The sequence below is a fragment of the Syngnathus leptorhynchus genome, chromosome 9 (genome assembly GCF_054491065.1).
Source record: "Syngnathus leptorhynchus isolate UIUO chromosome 9, UIUO_Slep, whole genome shotgun sequence".
Taxonomy (NCBI): Eukaryota; Metazoa; Chordata; class Actinopteri; order Syngnathiformes; family Syngnathidae; genus Syngnathus; species Syngnathus leptorhynchus.
Genome location: NC_141203.1, coordinates 5,497,647 through 5,511,221, shown reverse-complemented (window position 1 = coordinate 5,511,221; position 13,575 = coordinate 5,497,647). Strand labels below are relative to the sequence as shown.

At 40.0% G+C, this 13,575-nt stretch overlaps 1 protein-coding gene across 2 annotated transcripts; it reads left to right on the top strand.

The window, feature by feature from the left end:
• The first annotated feature begins 195 nt into the window (after positions 1-195).
• Positions 196-10,512, top strand: efhc2 (EF-hand domain (C-terminal) containing 2). Of its 2 annotated transcripts, none has more exons than XM_085920751.1 (15): positions 196-237; positions 1,306-1,494; positions 1,573-1,723; positions 1,896-2,119; positions 2,231-2,482; positions 3,355-3,462; positions 3,568-3,706; positions 4,889-5,054; positions 5,507-5,649; positions 5,739-5,935; positions 6,014-6,147; positions 6,788-6,982; positions 9,037-9,129; positions 9,233-9,332; positions 9,762-10,512. In XM_085920751.1, the coding sequence occupies exons 1-15, from the start codon at positions 196-198 to the stop codon at positions 9,882-9,884; spliced, it is 2,256 nt and encodes a 751-aa protein (XP_085776877.1). In that variant the 3' UTR covers positions 9,885-10,512. The 2 variants fall into 2 exon arrangements, with proteins under 2 accessions (XP_085776877.1, XP_085776876.1); XM_085920750.1 differs by having other exon boundaries at positions 3,346-3,462.
• The last annotated feature ends 3,063 nt before the right edge of the window (positions 10,513-13,575 follow it).

Below are 13,575 nucleotides of genomic sequence, written 5' to 3'. Positions count from 1 at the left end.
GATTTGAACTAATGTTTCTTTTGATGCCCTATGAATTATTGTAATTTTGATTAAAATTGACAAACGCAGACAAGTCCTCCTTGTCTGTGCTTGCTATTGGAAACCCATATGGGTAACCATGGTTACCGTCAACACTGGCTAATTTGGCTGCGGACTGCTGGAAGCACGTTTTGTTACATTACGCGTTTTTCCGCAATGGCGTTACCTTTCCTTCCTGGAAATTCTCCAAATATACACGTAAGTACCGTGACGATTATGTACTACGTATATTTTATGTTGTCAAACTTGTTTACGTAATTTACATGCCTTCGGGGACGGGGGTGAAAGAAACGCGGTCAAAACTACGTCGAATCCTGCCTAACTTGGAAGGGGGGCGGAAAGCAGGATTGTTATAAATTAACTTTCCTATGTCTAAAGAGTCTTAACTCCAACAACCTGAATGATTCTCAATCTTTTTAAAGAATGTTCAGCTCAAAAGAAAATAATTGACCTCCCCAACAGGCCTTTAATGAGCGCGGTAGATTGGCTTTTTATTCCTAAAGTAAAAGAGCCAATTAACATTATAAACCAATATTTGAATATTAACACAACTTCGAAATTTTTTTAGGAGTCCTACATTCCTAAATGAATGTTGGAAAACGAATAAAAAATTGTAAATGTACTGTTCTGAATTAAAATAAAAGTTTGTAATGCAGTTTGAATATTTAATTCAGTGATTCTTTCATGTACCACTTTTCTAACCGATGTGCAGTATAATGAATTAGAAAATTCATTGTAACTTTCTAGGTTGTAAAACAGGGTCAAAAGCTTTTGACAAACTTTCCCTTTCATTTGCGACAAAATGTTTCACTCGAAAAAAAAAACATTCAAAACTTCATATGTCTGAACTATTTGCTCAAATTGCTGACTTAATGAAATGATAGTGATATTCACAAGTGGTGTTTAATCCATGTATTGACCAATACATTTCTGAATTTAAAACATTCACATTTTGACATCATGAGACCAAGATGACATTACCTGATCAAGTTTACTTCATTGCGAGACTTTAAACATGATGTTCTCATGTTCTCAACGGTGAGCGGGCACCAAACTTAGAGTATCGCAGAATGTCATCAGGAGATTGCAACAGAGGTACGGATTGACTGGGGGAGTTACAGAAAGGTGTGGAATGTGATGTCCTTGGAAATATATTGATCAATAAAATAAGACTGTCCACAAATCTTTCTGCTCGGTATCTACTTTATCCCAATATGGTATAATTCATCCGTTGTCATACCTTGCATTCTTTTCTTTGCATTCCAGTTGCTGAAGGAGAAATTCCACAAATCCCAACATTTTGACTACTCCAGTGGGGAGCCTTTGCTGGCCGGAATAGAGAAGCCAGGCATAGGAGGCGAGTTGTTGCCGGGACAGCGGATCAAACCAAAATCTTCTGTCTATCCCACAGCGGCGACCGGTGGTTTGCCGTCATGGGTTGCCTTTGACAAACAGGTATGGGCACCTTCATTTACATCACAAATTCAATGTAAAGTACGTATTGATAAAATTCCAATCATCCCTACTGTGCAGGTGCTGTGTTTTGAGGCGTACTTCCAGGAAGCGGTACCAGAGGCTCCCGATGAGGGGGAACGAATCCGGAGGTGTAAAATCTACTTCTACCTGGAAGATGATACAATACAAGTGGTTGAGCCAGAGTACAAAAACAGCGGAATTCCTCAAGGTGAACAAATTCTGCTTACATGTCAAAGGGAACATTGGAGCATAGTTTGGTCTTCAGTTATTTGTTTTACTTCCACGCTCCCCAAAAAAACGTACAAGTTTTTTTATTTTTTTTATTTACAGTGTGTCTCTAATGATACGTATTTGACTCATGAGTGCTTTCATGTTGGAAGGGACTCTGATTCGTCGCCAACGCATCCCACTGCCACCACCCAGGCAGGAGCAGTTCTACAACGTTTTCCACTTTAACCTCAACCAGCAAGTGGTGCTGTTTGCTCACACGTTCACCGTCACCAACTGTGACCAGTTCACAAGGAACTTTCTCACTAAATGTGGGGTGATACTCAATGACCCCGTTGCTGTGCCCGAAGACCCATACCGTAACCACCGGGAAAAGGTTACACCCTTTACAATTATTATACTTATCATTATTGTTATTTTTGGGGGGGAATTGTGGTTGATTCAGTACAATGCAGGATGTATGTAAAAGTTGAAACTGTTTCCCCAGATGGAGAAAAGCATGAGTCCATTGCGGCCGTACGAGAGGCGAGACACTCTTAAACAGTTCTTGGACCACGACCGCAAAGTCCTGCGCTTCTTCTGCTTCTGGGACGACACTCGTGCCATGTACGGAGATCTCCGAGAGCTTGTGTTGCACTACTTCCTGGCCGATGACACAATAGAGATTAGGGAAGTCATCCCGCCGAATTCCGGTAGGGTCACGGCGTCAAAATTCCTCCGTCGCAGCAAGCTTCCAAAGGTGAGGTGCTTGATATAATGATTAACACACACGCACGTACGTATATGTATATTTTATTTAGCAATTAGAACTGCATCATTTTTGTTGCATAATGTTCCATTTCATTTTCTATGGTCATCACAATTTTCAAGGTGGGTAAGATTATGTCTGGTGTAAATTCTGTTCCTCTTTTATTATTTTTAATCATTATATTATTTATATTCAGCAGCCAGGCCATAGATACATGTGCTCCTTCCCTATTTCATAAACATTGACCTGTAGCTGGTTTAGTATAGTCTACCACTACTATTGAAATCTCTCCATGGATGCAGCCACCACTAGGCTTGAAATCACTTAGTTGTTGTTGTAACTTTGATTGAAATCACTTAATTGGATAAACGGTAACAAAATAAACATGAGCGCATTCATAGAAGAGCAATAACCGCAAAGGAAACCACTCACAACATTCATCCTTGTGGTTGGCTGACCTCATCCCATCATTCTAGACCTCATTTGCTCTGACAGCCCCATTCCCTTCCGGCATTTTGTTTCCACCAGCCGAGTGCCTAATTCAACTTGAAAGACAGCCAGGCCTCTGTCATGCGTGTGCGCGTTCACTCTGCTAACTTTGTTTGCACCGGCGCCTGTTATTAAATGTCAACAATCCAAAGGTTGATTAGAATCTGCCATCCAAATTCACCCAGATCACCTCTAATTGGAAGAAAGTATGCAAAACCAGCCAATACACATATTTTACATTGGGAAAAAATTCACAGCCATCTCGCGAAAAAAAGCGTTTCATTCTTCTGCCTCTCAATATTGTACTGTATATGTCGCTGGCGGAGGTGTCATGGTGTCAAAAGTTTGATTATTATCATCTCCAGTCTTCACAGCATGCTTCGAATCAGTTGAATCTACCCGGAGAGGTGACCAATCGTACTGTGCTGAATGTGTTGGCCTCTACCAGAGAAGGAGACCGCTTCATATTGGACAGCCTCAAAGTACGGTACATCATCATCATTCCGATTGGTTTTATGCTTATAGACAAAGTAAATCACATGAGCAATAATAATATATGCTCAGCTAATGTTTACATACTCCTACAGACAGGAGCCATCCAGGAGGAGTTTTATAAAGAATGTGATTTGACTGTGGGTGGCGAGTTGAACGTGTGGGGCAGGAAAGTGATTATCGCCGACTGTGATCACTTCACTAAACAATACTACCGCAGCAAGTATGCTATAGGTAACTGAAAGCAGCACTCTTAATTTTTTTATTTTTTTTTATTCTTGACTCTTTTTTTTTTTTGCTCCTTCCTTTTTGTAATGTACATGTTTAACCACTCGAGGTCAGTAAGCTTTCACATATGCATGTCACTCGTTCTACACTCAACCCTTTTCATTAATGAGCGTTGCACATATTGTTATAAAAGTTTTATATTGTGGCTACCTTGAGTTATTCTGGTACTATTTCTACATACTGATCAATGGCAGACTAGAGACAGAAATGTTATGTTCTATATTTTTACACCATGGGATCCTACTTGAGTATTTAAAAAATATTATATATTATTATGTCTCGTTTTTCCCCTTTTTTTTTTTTTTAAATGGTTTTTTTTTCTTTAAGGAGTAATTTAACTGATGAATGACTTCATTAGAGGAGACATTAACTAGTTTTGAGCAATTTCTTTTCAACCAAAGAATAAGTGATTTTATTTGCTCATGTTTTTGCATCGATGTTGTTCATGTTGGTGATGTGCAAGGTTTTAATGATGCATTTATTTTTTTGAATTATTTTTTTTACTGTATGAGATTTTTTTTGTGGTGTGTGTATCTATAAAGTAAATGGACTATTAAGGCATGTTATGCAGTTGTAGCAAATTCCTGCTTCATTGAGTTCTGTGTAAAAGACAGACAAATGCCTCATCTTCTGTTAGGGCTACGATGTGGCAGTATTTTGGGATCTTTGTATAAAAGAGACTTCATACTGTCTTGGAAGGAGGGTGTAGCAAGAAAAGTGGTAAAAGAAAAGGGCCACTGTCAGACAGAGACACTAGCTAGTACCTCCTTTTCTGTGTTTTTCTCGGCTGCTATCATTGAGGGCATTGGGAGGGGCACAACAGGCAAGCTGCCCTCCAGCATGAGTAACCCAAGCCGGGTTAGGATGAGTCTGCTACCCTGGGCAGAATGTTGGGGCTCTGCTGCATTAGTCACAGTCATAAAGCAGGCAGAGTGATGCATGGTGATGGAAGTTGCTGTCTGACTCTTAGAAGTCAAAGGTCGTTGCGGGGTTAACGTCCGCCCGAGATGCCGTGCACCCTCACGGATGGATTACCTCGGACCCTCTGATCATTTGGCGCTTCTCCCAGGGTTTGTCTTCTTTTAAGTGTTTTCTCCTTCTCCACCCCCTCCCCATTCCACCTCCCAGAGGACTTCAACCCAGTGCTGTACAAAGCTCCTGTAGCCCCCAAGCCCCCCAGGCTTGTACCTCCTTATAATGGCTTTGGCTCCGAAGAGGACTCACTAAGCTCCTGCCAGCGCCTGCTGCCCAAACCCCCACAGAAAGATCTCAGAAAATTCTTGGAATATGACAGGTTGGGTCACATTACACATCATAATATTTGTTTTTTCCAACACAGCACACTTTGACAACCATATATCAGCCATTTTTAGTTGTCTGTGATTTGGTGGACCTCTCTGGACACATATTTTGCCAGTGTTGACACAGACTAATGTTCAAGTGTCACATTTGTTTTTGTTGTTGTTTTTACACAAATTATATATTGATAACCTATTAATGTTTGAGCAGATGGTTGGTTCGGTTGAAGCGGTTCCTGCTCACTAGCAATGTGTTGTTATTTATTTGTCTCATTTACTGTTTTTTGCCCAGTCAACTGGAATAGACTACAACTACCTTCAATCCTGAACAAGATGGGCACTATTGAAAACATTTACAAAACATATGCATGTTAGCTTAATTGCAAACTCTAAATTGTCTGGGTAGTTAAATATGAGTGCAATGATGGGTCTTCTTATTTGTTTACAGATGTGGCCTTGAAAGTAATGTGCTCAAGTACTATGCCAAGATGGTAACCACCAGTCAGGTGGATATCGACAGGGAGTTCATCATCTCCTTCTACCTGAGTAACGACTCAATCAGCGTGTTTGAGCGCTCCCAGAAGAACTCAGGTTCGAATCGTGAGCCCGAACATGAACTACAAACTGACAACGGTTTGAGACTGTAGCTTCAGAACGCTCTCTCTTTTCTGGATCTTCAGGTCTGCTGGGCGGCATGTTTCTGGCACGGGGTCGCGTCAAAAAGCCAGGCCAGGAGGTGTTTAAAAGCGAGCCCTCTGAATACTTCACCGCCCAAGATTTGTACATAGGGGCGAGCCTCTGCCTTAACAACAGGCTATTCCAGCTCCTGGATGCGGACGAGTACACCCTCAACTACTTGGAGCAACATGCTGAGCAGGTTTCGAAGAAAGTATTATGTTGAATAATGGACGTACGGTCAATTTATTAATGCCATATTGTGTGTAATTGTCTTAAGTTTCCCAAAGCCAATATTGGCAACATCCTGGCTAAACTACGGTCAATTCCGGAGGAGAAGCAGCGTGAAATCAAGAACTTTCTGAACCTTAACGATCCTACCAACAGTGGATTTGTCAACTTTGAGTCATTCAGGTATTATCTTAAAAAGATCTCTTTTACGCTGTTTGCAAAAGCTGCCATTTTTCTGTCTTTTGTCTGGGTACTGCATCAAGTGGGCTAAATGATGTTTTGAAAGGATGAATCAGTAATTATCATGTGCAGTGCTCAAACCACCGTCACTAAAATAAGACCTGGCACCAAATTTCTGTTCCAGGTAATTGCAAAAAAAAACGTTTGATGGGCCTTTCAAAAAACAAAAATTATAAATAAATTTACATGGACAAGAATGAAGAACAATGTTCATGTTAAGTAGCATTAGATGCTAAAAAGTGTCTAATTGTAAATAAAGTGATATACATTAAAAAAGAGAATATCACATTATTTTAGGTGAATAATGTATTTTTAGAAAAGTAATTAATCAAGGCCAGAGAATTTTTTTTTTGTAAAATCACAAGAATAAATGGTCTTTTTTTTTTATTAAAAAGAAAATTCTGACACATTTCAAACATTTGGACTGTAGTGTATTTCATTGTCACGTTTAAACAGTAAAAGTTTAAACACAAATGGGTCATCCTGTTCTTAACTGTTAATATTAAGATAATGTCTCATTACATTTTCCATACAGTGAAAAAATTAGAAGTTGACTATTTTTCTGTGTTTGACTAAATCACAGGGGCCTGCTGATGGCAACGGAGTGCGGGCTGAGCGAGCATGAGGTTTTAGTGCTTGCTCGATCTTTCTCGGAGCACCAGCAACCTGAAGTTGACATTGGCCTGATGCTGGCTGTGGCCCAGGACGTCCTCAAGAAGAAAGACTTTGATCAAATCCCTGACATGACCCAAGCGTTTGAACTCCAGGACCTCAGCAAGTAGGGTGATACTCATATTTTGAGAATATTAAACCATATCATATTATTCTAATAGCACAGCAAAAATATTTGAACTAATTACATTTATATAAAATACATCATACTCACCGAAGATGCTGATATATTCAAATAATTCCACATACATCTCAAAATTGGCCAGAACAAGTTTTGCCTAAACCAACCAATCAGAAGACAGGAAAATGCAGATGTCAGTCGGTCCCTGGCTGTTCAATCCGATTGATTAAATTGTCATGGCAACACAGGTTGTAGCCTAAATGTAGGTCAATGTTTCTAATGGTGTTGACAGTCCACCGCTGGTATGTTGAAGATAAGCAAAACATGCCATTTTGCCTCAATTACTTCAAGACACGATGAAGCAACAATCCATTCCGCAAAATTCGTAACCATTAATTGACGTGGAGCTCTCCTTTCAACTACTGCATCATCGTTAAGATGTTTTCGTGCTGTCACACATGCCAATTCGTACACTCCCCTCGATTCTCATGGCTGTATCTCATCGCAGACTCACCCAGGTATTTAAAAGCCTGGGATGCGTCGGTAACGCGTCAGCTTCTTGGCTGGCGTCTGAGAACAGAGCACGCAGGCGCTGATTTGCGAGTCCTCGGTGAGCACCCAAGCATCTCAGTCTGAAATCGCCTAGTGTGAATGAGGCATAAAATACACAGATAACGGATTAACGAGCAAAAACGAACACATGCGTACACACACGTAGGCGTCACACCAGGCATCCATCGTGCAGTGGCCCCCAGATCTCCGAGCAAGCATTAGTTCCAGCTTTGGGAGTGGAGCATTGGAACCAGATGGACCCTAAAGACAAGAAATGGCATGTAGTGTGGAAGAACACACACGCACACACATGCAATCTCTATGTCACCTTCCTCATTTTCTTTCCTCCCTTTTAGCGCACTAAATCACTAGATGTAAAAAAAAGTGAACATTTGAAATTACATGAACAAAACTGTAAACTTACGAAATAACATTTAAAATGTTTTTGATAAACATTGTAAACTACAAGACAAAAAGTTGTCAGGAAATTTTTTAATATTACTAGAAGTTATATTTTCAGGGGAATTATTTTATATTTAGAATAGATTTATTATCCAAGAACTATTTTTAATATTACTTTTCTAGGAAATTGTCCAAACGATAAAATTCTTTCAAATACATTCTTAAGTTATAAAAATAAAGTTGGATTTTTTTTTCGATTTAAAAAAAAATCACAGTTTACAAAGAAAATGTTTAACTACAACCAAAACAAAAGGAACAAGAACAATGCCAAGGTCAAGCAGCCGTGTTTGTTCATACTGTGTGTGTGTTGAGACCCTGGCGGGTGTTGATTGTTCTTCATGGCTCTAATGAAATGGCACGACAGGAATGGGAATCCGGATTTTGTGGCATCACAGAGTGTGAAACAACTGGCAATCCAGGACAATCCCCTCTACGCCACATCCACCATGTTATACAAGTTACTGTAGGCATTTTTTCGAAGGTCACGATTTTTTGCTTCTATATCAATAGTGAGATCCTCCGAGTGCCCACCCACTATGAAAGTTAATCTTTTGTTTATTGCCTCATTCTTATACGTATGTCTGAAAGCGACCCATTCTGAATTTGACTTCATCTTCATGGGAACTTACTTTTCACTTGAGACTCGAGGCTGCTTGAGAACAAGTACGTTCCAGCCTCATTGAAGCACTTTGGATTTGCCCCCAGTCGTCATGGTAACAAAGGCCGTGCTCAGTAGTGGCCCAACAGGAGAGGGGGACAGAGTGAGCGGAGCAGTGTCTTATATTCATGAGACAGAACCATCCACTCTGCTCAATATATCGGAATCTCGGCGAAGTGAAAATAGTCTTGCTCTAATCTTAATCCTTGGGGTATTCTGACAAAACAAAAGATCACAGTCATATTGTTAGAACACTAGGGAACTATTTTGAATTTCAAGAAAAACGTCTCATTTGAGTTACTTGAAGTTGTTACGAAACATAAAATTATATACGTAGATATTGATTCCTCTGTAAATCTATCTTCAGAACAGGACGCGCGTCCATCAAAGAGGCAATGACCATCTGCAGAACCTTCCAGCTCCCCGTCTCCGACAACCTGCTTACATGTCTACTCCACAAGTATGACCTGTTTATATTAAGGCGGGATCGATTTCATACAGTTCTCGAATCTCCTTTGTACTTTATGATTCGGATGCTCGTGTGTGTGCGTGTTCGTGTCAAGGTTTGCAGACGGGGACCAGATAGACTACCACGCCTTCCTGGCTGGCATCAACTGGCTGGAGCATCCTGCCGCCCCGGTGATGCCTGACGACATCCTGAAAGTAAGGCAAAACTTAGGATGAGACATTCTCGATCTAATACAATCAGTGTAGTAATGAGATTTGTTCTCATTCATTTATTCATATTTGTTTTGATGCACGTCATAGGTGAAGATTTGTGGTCGTAAATATTGAACAGATTCAATGTTTAAGCTTGTTGGGCTTAACTTGTTTTGGATCCTACTATTGTTGAAACAAACCCATTGTTCAAATCCAATCGCCTCAGACAAAAGGATAATCTGATAAGACATGAAATAGTCAGGCATTTGGTGTCCTTCCTTGGTGGGGAATGAGAAAATTGTCTTTTATGTGTCTTGTCGACCTGTCCAAAGAAGAAACAGCTCAATGGACGATAAAAAAAATACAGACAGTTGTTTTTTTGTGTAACTTTTCTTCTTTTACTACACACGTTTTTTTCCCTGTCTTCCCCAGTTTGACGTCAATCTGCGGCGTGATGCCAGCAGAGTGAGAAACATCAATTACTCCTCCCTGGTGCAAAATGTGTTCCCCGGCGTCTTCAATACGGTCGACCCGGAAAGTGCGGCATCGGCGTAGACGAGTGCACTAAATAACACAGGCACCCAAACGTGACGTGGGACTGTGGGGAATTAACATCCGATCTGTGCGCTTTTGACATCACACTTATGCTTTTGAAAAGTGTGTTGACTTTAAGACAGAAGCACATTTTAGGTCAAGAAAATTGGCTACCACGGAGGATCCCAGCTGTCAGATCACAGCTGTGGAAACAGCTACAGGTACATCATGAGATGCTAAGGTTTAGTCCAATTGTCATGAGACAGATTTTATGTGATTTTTGTAATGTCTCTAGTGGTTCTCAAACTCTGTGAACAATAGCATTGAGAGTCTACAATGGCCTATTGGCCAAGAAAATATACTGTATTTTTTTTAGAATACTTATAAGTTGAATTTGTGACCAAGCTTGTAACTCAATTTATACATAACAAAATTCCATTTTAACCCTACATTTTCCTCAAGAATGGGTAACTTCCCGTGGCATTTAAAAGTACAGAATACACAAGAATGTTTAAAAGGAAAGTCGACCCCAGAATTTTCTTTGTAATAATGTGTGCCGTGCAACTCGAAACACAGTGTTCTGATTAATGTTTCATTTGTGGAATATGAATTATAAACAGGAAAAATCCACCTGTTTCTTTATTCATATCAAGGGGCAGCCATTTTTCCACTTCCTGTCAATTAAAAATGACATCATAGTTGCCAGGTCTCAAGTCATAACTAATTATTGCTCAACAGTTTTTTTAAGCTGAGCCATGATTGGTTGTGACCTGGAAACTTTGATAACATTGTCAGTCAACAGCAAGTGGCAAAATGGTCAATTTTGCTTCTTAACTCATATTTCACAAACGCAATATTAATCAGAATGAGATGTTTAGACTAGTGGGGGGCACATACAACATATTGCTGTAAAGAACATTTTTGGTTCGACTTAATAAGCTTTAGAAAAGTGTATGTTTTTGCGGGGATTCTTGGAAATATCTCTCCACTGTCAGAGGTCCGTGGACCCAAAATATTTGAGATCGCCATCTTTTAACATTGGAGTGGAAACTGAAGGTGATCATTTTTGATCCACTTTATCATTCATTATGGATTATAGTTGGTTTGGCAATCACATTAGTAGTCGCCTAGTATTTTTTGCTTGAATTGTTAATCCATTTTTGCAAATGTGTATGAAAATTCTAAATGGGAATAGAAATCATCATTAATAAAGTTCAAATGATTACCAAGGCAACTCATGAGTGTTATGACTTGTTTAGCTGTTAAACAAAGTGTTAGCTGTTAACCAAATTTGTTCTTCCCAGCAAAAACAGAGGGGGAACCAAGATCTTGATGTGACCATGCCAACAGCAAAACCTTGCAAGAAATCACCACTCCCCACCCTAAAAAATGTTGTGTAATTCCAGTAAATCATCTTGAAGGACATTTTGATTGCAGGAGGATCACAGTTTGAAAACCTCTGTGGACAAACGTAAAAATAGCAAGTCACGAGAACATGACAAAATGCAACATTGCAATGTAACAACGCGTTCTACTGAATCATTTTTACAATTATTACACCAGATCAGCGATATGTTTTTAATCCCTAAAATGGCACTCTCGCACGCATCGCAGTTTGGGAAATTTTGAGATTAAGTGTGTCCCTTGAAGGTGGTTTGACTTCTGGCTGCAGGCTTCTTCCTGCGGGCCCACCTTCTTCCCGCTACATATGGGATTCACATTTGGCTGACTTGAGCGTTTCGTTAATGTGATATTATGATGCATTGTCTTGATCCATTTACTTGCCGACCGTGTGTTTGCTTGTGTGTCAGTGAGTTATGATGTTTTCATGTGATAATGTCAGCAGCAGCTAGGTCTGATGACGCCTGGAAGTGTCATTAGAACCCAAACTCTACAGGAGGCTATTGCTGCTTTTGGTGGTGGGGGCGCTGGGGCTATCTTCTCATAGCTGTAAATTGCCTCCCACTACCATCCAGCTTATGTGGAAGGCATGAGAAGGTGAGAAATTTGAGGGTCACTCGAGGTCATTCAGGTAATTGTGCATCTTAAACTTTTGACCTGCTAAGCCGCTCTTATTTGGCCCTGAGAATTTGAAGCTTGCATACCAGAAGATGCTCACGTGTGTGTGTGCACTTCCATCTCAACAAACAATTTTGTAGACGATTTTAATTACCTGCACGGATCGTAGTTTCTTTTGTGTGAGTGTGTGTGTCATCACTTTTGTTTTCAGGATTCTTGAAAGCATTCCTTTTTATAATTTAAGTCACCAACACCCCACATTCAACAATGGTACAGTCCCATCGATTTGCATTTGTCGCAAACTAACATATGGACGCTATCACAACTTTCAGCGTGTGTGAAAAATTCACCTTCACTACATTTGTTTCATGATGATGTGACTTAGGAGTCTGGCTGTGCCTTCTTCCGCCTTCTCTCATCTTCTGGATTCCCTCCGACGCACCGACAGGATGCCAAACATTGTCAGCACAAGTCTAATTTTGGAAGGCAAAATGCAGACAGAAGATATAATAGTTGAGTTGGCCTACAGCGCAGTTAAGTATCATTCATTATGAACATTTATCATCTTTTGTCTCGTTTTTAATTCTTCTTCTTGAGGGCGTCTCTCATCAGATGGAGCCTTTTGAGGATAACTGATGAGGTCATTACATCTGGCTGTCCTGTGGGCATCATTCTGTTATGCACAATTTCATATACACTCAGCGTACACCTCATTAGGTAGTAGACAGTAACCCCTTGCTATTTCACGGTTTAGGCTTTGCAGGAAAGGTTACTTGCTAATTTTAATACATATTTTTTTGGATTTGTTAATTACCTCCACTGTACCGAGGCATCTATCGAAATGTATTCTTCCAAAGTGCTTTTTTTTTTTGTTATTTACCGCACAGCGTCATGGAATTCTGTTCACTGGAGTTTTGTATCTTTACTGGTGCACAAGTAAACTGACGATGAAATGAGTTACAGTCTTTCTATTTACGCAGGTGTTTGTGTGTAGAACGCTTTAAAAGCATGTGGGAGTGTAATTTTGGGAATAGAAGAACGCATTTTGGGGGGACATGCGGGATAGGTTCATCTGCCGGATGTACGGATTTTTTCTTCATACTGCAGATATTACCCAACTCAAAAGACTGGAAATTACCTGCACCGACCAATGAGGTCCAATTCGAGGTCAAAAACAAATTATAGTTGTAGGAGCAGTAGTAGTAGTTGGAGTAGTAGTAGTAGATAAGAAATAATTCAACGTAAATATAAATAAATACAAAGTATTTGTTATAAATGAAAAAGAGGCGAAACACACAATACCTTTTTCATAAAACTACAAGAAACTCTTACCCAAGCAAGACTTGGGACTTAAAGGTCCCCCGACCTTTAAGAAAATTGAGGCACCGTTTCTGTTGGTCATTTTTTATGGGTTACAACTGTTATATGAATTGCATTGGACTGTACTAGTGCATGTGCAATGGTAATAAATTTGGTTTTGAAATCCATTCCATAAATTTGATTCCATCCATCCATCCATCCATCTATCCGTCCATCCGTCCATCCGTCCATCCATCCATCCATCCATCCATCCATCCATCCATCCATCCATCCATCCATCCATCCATCCACTAGGGGGCGTATGTACATGATAGCTACAGATTGCCCCTTTAAGTAGCATTAACCATCCAGCATCCATCCATGTTTTGGAATT

What these genes read in the sequence shown, in the direction of transcription:
- efhc2 (XM_085920750.1), top strand. Translation starts at nt 196, where the DNA reads ATGGCGTTACCTTTCCTTCCTGGAAATTCTCCAAATATACAC. An exon ending in TCATATTGGACAGCCTCAAA is followed by an intron (nt 3,463 to 3,567) that starts GTACGGTACATC and finishes ATACTCCTACAG; the next exon opens with ACAGGAGCCATCCAGGAGGA. An exon ending in CCGCAGCAAGTATGCTATAG is followed by an intron (nt 3,707 to 4,888) that starts GTAACTGAAAGC and finishes TCCACCTCCCAG; the next exon opens with AGGACTTCAACCCAGTGCTG.